Below are 3712 nucleotides of genomic sequence, written 5' to 3'. Positions count from 1 at the left end.
GAAAAGCAGAGGCACTTACCAAAAAACACAAAAGCAGAGATATATCACAAATTTCAATGAAGGTTCCAATTTAGCTTCAAAAAATCTTCGAATTGATCATCTCAATCTCAATCTTGTAGAGTTCAAAAAAAAGAAAGAAAAAGATTTCAAACCCTAATTTTTTTTTTTTTTTTTTTTGTAATGCATTTCTTAAAATGTTCAATTTCAAGTGTTCATAAATCCTCAATTTAAGAGCTTCAAACTATCATTTTAAGAGCTTCAAATTTCATAATCAATAGTAAAAATGGATTATCAAATTATCATAAGGTTCCCAATAGGAAAACTGCATTTTTCAGTAGGATTTTGAGGAGCAACTGTATTTTTTCTCATGTCGAGGCCTCATATAAATAAAATAAAAAAGTGAATTATGTGAAGAACCCCTATATTTTTTAAACAAATTAAAATTGCTATAATATTTTATGATTTACATTCACATTCTATTTTTTATAGCACATCTAGTATTTTCAAATTTATCTTAATTTTATATATTAGATTAAGCTCAAATTATAGGTGTCCATATTTACGCCATAATGCACTGCTGAAAGGATAAAAATAATAATTTTAATCAAATAAGATGACCAAAAAAAAAAAGTATAAAATGAGACTATTTACCTTTGATACAAGACGGTCACATTAATCTTTATCATTTTGATGTGCAATTATATGGCTGTAGTTATTCTATTGACCAAGCTTAAATTTCAAAAGGAATTTTTTCGAGCCTTGTAACACATCAAAGTTGTCAGGTTTCACATCAAATGGTTGTAAAGAATTGTGACGACCTTATATCAAAGATAAATTGTCTCACTATGTACAATCCCATAACTAAAATGCCCCTAAAATTTGTACAAGTATTGTGATAATTTTTTATTTAATTATTTTTTACTGTTTACGGGTTTGAAGCGTGAATTTACGAAATTCGAACTTAATCCGACACATATAGAAAAATACAATTAAAATATTAAATGTGCTCTTAAAAAAATAATATGAATATGAAATATAAAATATTAATAATATTATTTTAAAGAGAAATGATCCTATAAGACCTTAATCCACTCATGTGTATAGGACTCCAAAAGATCACCATTAAATTTGACATGGATCTATAAAAAAATTAAGTCCCATACTTTTTTTAAATATCTGTATCAACTTTAATAGTGATCCTTTAATATATATATATATATATATATATATATATATATATATATATATAGATGGAAGAGAGGCATATAAGATCATTACTCTTTTTTAAAGCCATAAAAATTTTCCAAAATAGAAAACAAAAATCAGGGGCTCTAATTCACTCTAACTGGCCGTAATTTAAATAATAATTATTCCTATAAATACCTGGTCCTACCCTTTTAACTTCTCCCTTGTTGATTTTGGCACGTCTTTTTTAGCGCATTTCCTCTTCTTCATAAGGCCGGCTCCACAATTGAAACCCCTAATTCTATTTCCTCCTCTTCAGGTGAAATCCTGAAACCCTAGTTTTATAGTTTCAGAGCCATTTCATGCAATTATAGGACGAAAAAAAAACATTTTTTGGAGTTTTGATTCTGCTGTTTCAGGACGTTTTTGAATTCCTAATTTTTTGGAACATTCATGTAATCTGAGAGATTTGGTTTAGTTTAAGCTTGCTGTTTTGTCTTGTAAATCTCTGGTTCTGAGAATCTGATGATTTTTTTGTGATTGGTGAGGGATGTGCTATTTACTTCATTATTAGGGTTCATGTGCTTTAATCTTCCCTACTTCATGGTGTGTGATTAGAGATCATGGAAAAATTGATGTAATTTTGGGACTTGATGGGAGATCAATGATGAGGGACTGATCGAATTGCATGAAGCTGATGTAGATCTAGGTTTACTGATCTGTTTGTGATTATATCGCCTTATTCTTGTATTTATCAAAGAAAAGAATCCCCTGATACTTGTCGAATTTCTGCCTTTTCAATTCAAACTATTGAATTTTTTAATTCAAGAAGTTCAGTTCAAATAAACTCTGCGCTTTTGGGGTGTTAAAACAGTGAATTTTGATATTGAAGTGATTATTGATGGAGGTCCAGTCCTGGTAATAGCACACTAACACCTGATTATAGGGAATGGCTATTAGCAACTTCTCGACCTCTTCTGGTTTATATGATTCGGTTCACCATTTTTCCCTGCATATGTATTTCTCTTTAAAATTTGTCGAACATTCTATTTTTCATGTGATATTGGGGGATTTTTGCCATAGTTTGGCAACTTTTATGATTGAATAAAGAAGCAATTGTGGAAGCCAGAAGTGCTTTTCAGTTTAATGGGGTAGTTTATGGTTTTTAATTGGGTTTTCCTGGTGGTGTGCATGCTTGGTTGTTGCTGCTTGATCGCATTTTTCAATATCTTAATCAATGGTTGAGGACAGTGGGACTGGAATTTTGTGTTTCAGGTGGAGAAATCTTTTAAATTCTTATTCTTCGTTCCAGAAGTTATCAATGGTTGACTGTAGAAGTTTGATCGAGTTCTGCAAGGCTTTTGAGCAACACAGAAACATGGCTAATTCTCAAGCCATGTCTGATCAACTCACTCACCACAAGAGCAGTAGTAATCACTCGAAGAACAAGAAATCCAACAATTCACTGAACCCTCTTTCCCATCCCTTGTGTGACCAATCACCCTTTGCAGCCATTGACATTGTTGTGCTACTTCTGGTTATTGGAGCGTTTGGGTTTCTGTTAATTCCATACTTCAAGTTTGTCTACCACGAAGCAGCTGAAATTTTACCTGCCGCGCTTTATTTTATTGGAGATATTGTCTATAATGCACCTGTGGCTTATGCTTTGGGTGCAATCCTCATGTTCGTTGCTGTTATTGCAACTTGGGAGATATACAGTTACAAGATGAGGAAGTGTGAGAATCCCCATTGTCGAGGTCTTCGAAAGGCAATTGAATTCGATATACAATTGGAATCTGAGGAGTGTGTGAAGTATTTGCCTCCTGTTCCCAAGGATGCATTTGGGGCTCGGCCTTTGGAATTGGGCCAAGATCACAAGGAACTTGAAGCGGAATTGAAGAGAATGGCACCTCCTAATGGTAGAGCAGTTCTCATATTTCGGGCACCATGTGGATGCCCAGCTGGTCGAATGGAAGTTTGGGGGGCAAAGAAGCTTCGACGAATTAAAAAGTAGGACTCATTTTGTTTTTCTTTGATCATATATAGTAAAGAAGCTCAGCTGCTAAATGGGTCATTCACGATCCTTCATCCCTTATTAAATAAGTGACTCACAGGCATGGTCCTGGCAAATGTTACATTTGAAGGGAAAGTTTCGATAATTTTGTTGTCATTGTAGACATACAAATGACCATAATGTTATTGATCATGGAATTTATATCGTGTTTCCTTTTCCAGTATGGATGACAACATAATACTTGATCAATATATAAACTCCTGTTTCTATGCCATGGTATTACCATAACACTTGCAGATCTGATATCCATTGCATTTTCTTCCTTTTTCTTACACTGGCCTGAGTTTCTTACTATTTTCACTCCAGTCAGGCTTTATTGCAACCCTACATGATATTATTCAAGCCTGCACAAATTATTTGTAAAGATTCATTTGCAATTGATCAACATTGTGATTATTTGTAAAGATTCATTTGCAATTGATCAACATTGTGATTAATTGTAAAGATTCATTT

The 3712-nt window shown here is 33.0% G+C and overlaps 1 protein-coding gene across 1 annotated transcript; it reads left to right on the top strand.

Moving 5' to 3' along the window:
* Nucleotides 1-1346: 1346 nt before the first annotated feature.
* On the top strand, nucleotides 1347-3471 carry LOC18425202 (uncharacterized protein At5g19025). The gene is made up of 2 exons (XM_006829768.4): nucleotides 1347-1504; nucleotides 2461-3471. The coding sequence occupies exon 2, from the start codon at nucleotides 2507-2509 to the stop codon at nucleotides 3197-3199; it is 693 nt and encodes a 230-aa protein (XP_006829831.1). The 5' UTR covers nucleotides 1347-1504; nucleotides 2461-2506; the 3' UTR covers nucleotides 3200-3471.
* The last annotated feature ends 241 nt before the right edge of the window (nucleotides 3472-3712 follow it).

Source organism: Amborella trichopoda, chromosome 1 (assembly GCF_054954075.1).
Source record: "Amborella trichopoda isolate Santa Cruz 75 chromosome 1, AtrichopodaSantaCruz75HAP2 v2.0, whole genome shotgun sequence".
In the NCBI taxonomy this organism is placed as follows: Eukaryota; Viridiplantae; Streptophyta; class Magnoliopsida; order Amborellales; family Amborellaceae; genus Amborella; species Amborella trichopoda.
The sequence above is the reverse complement of the archived record's forward strand: the minus strand, read 5'-3'. Positions and strand labels throughout refer to the sequence as shown.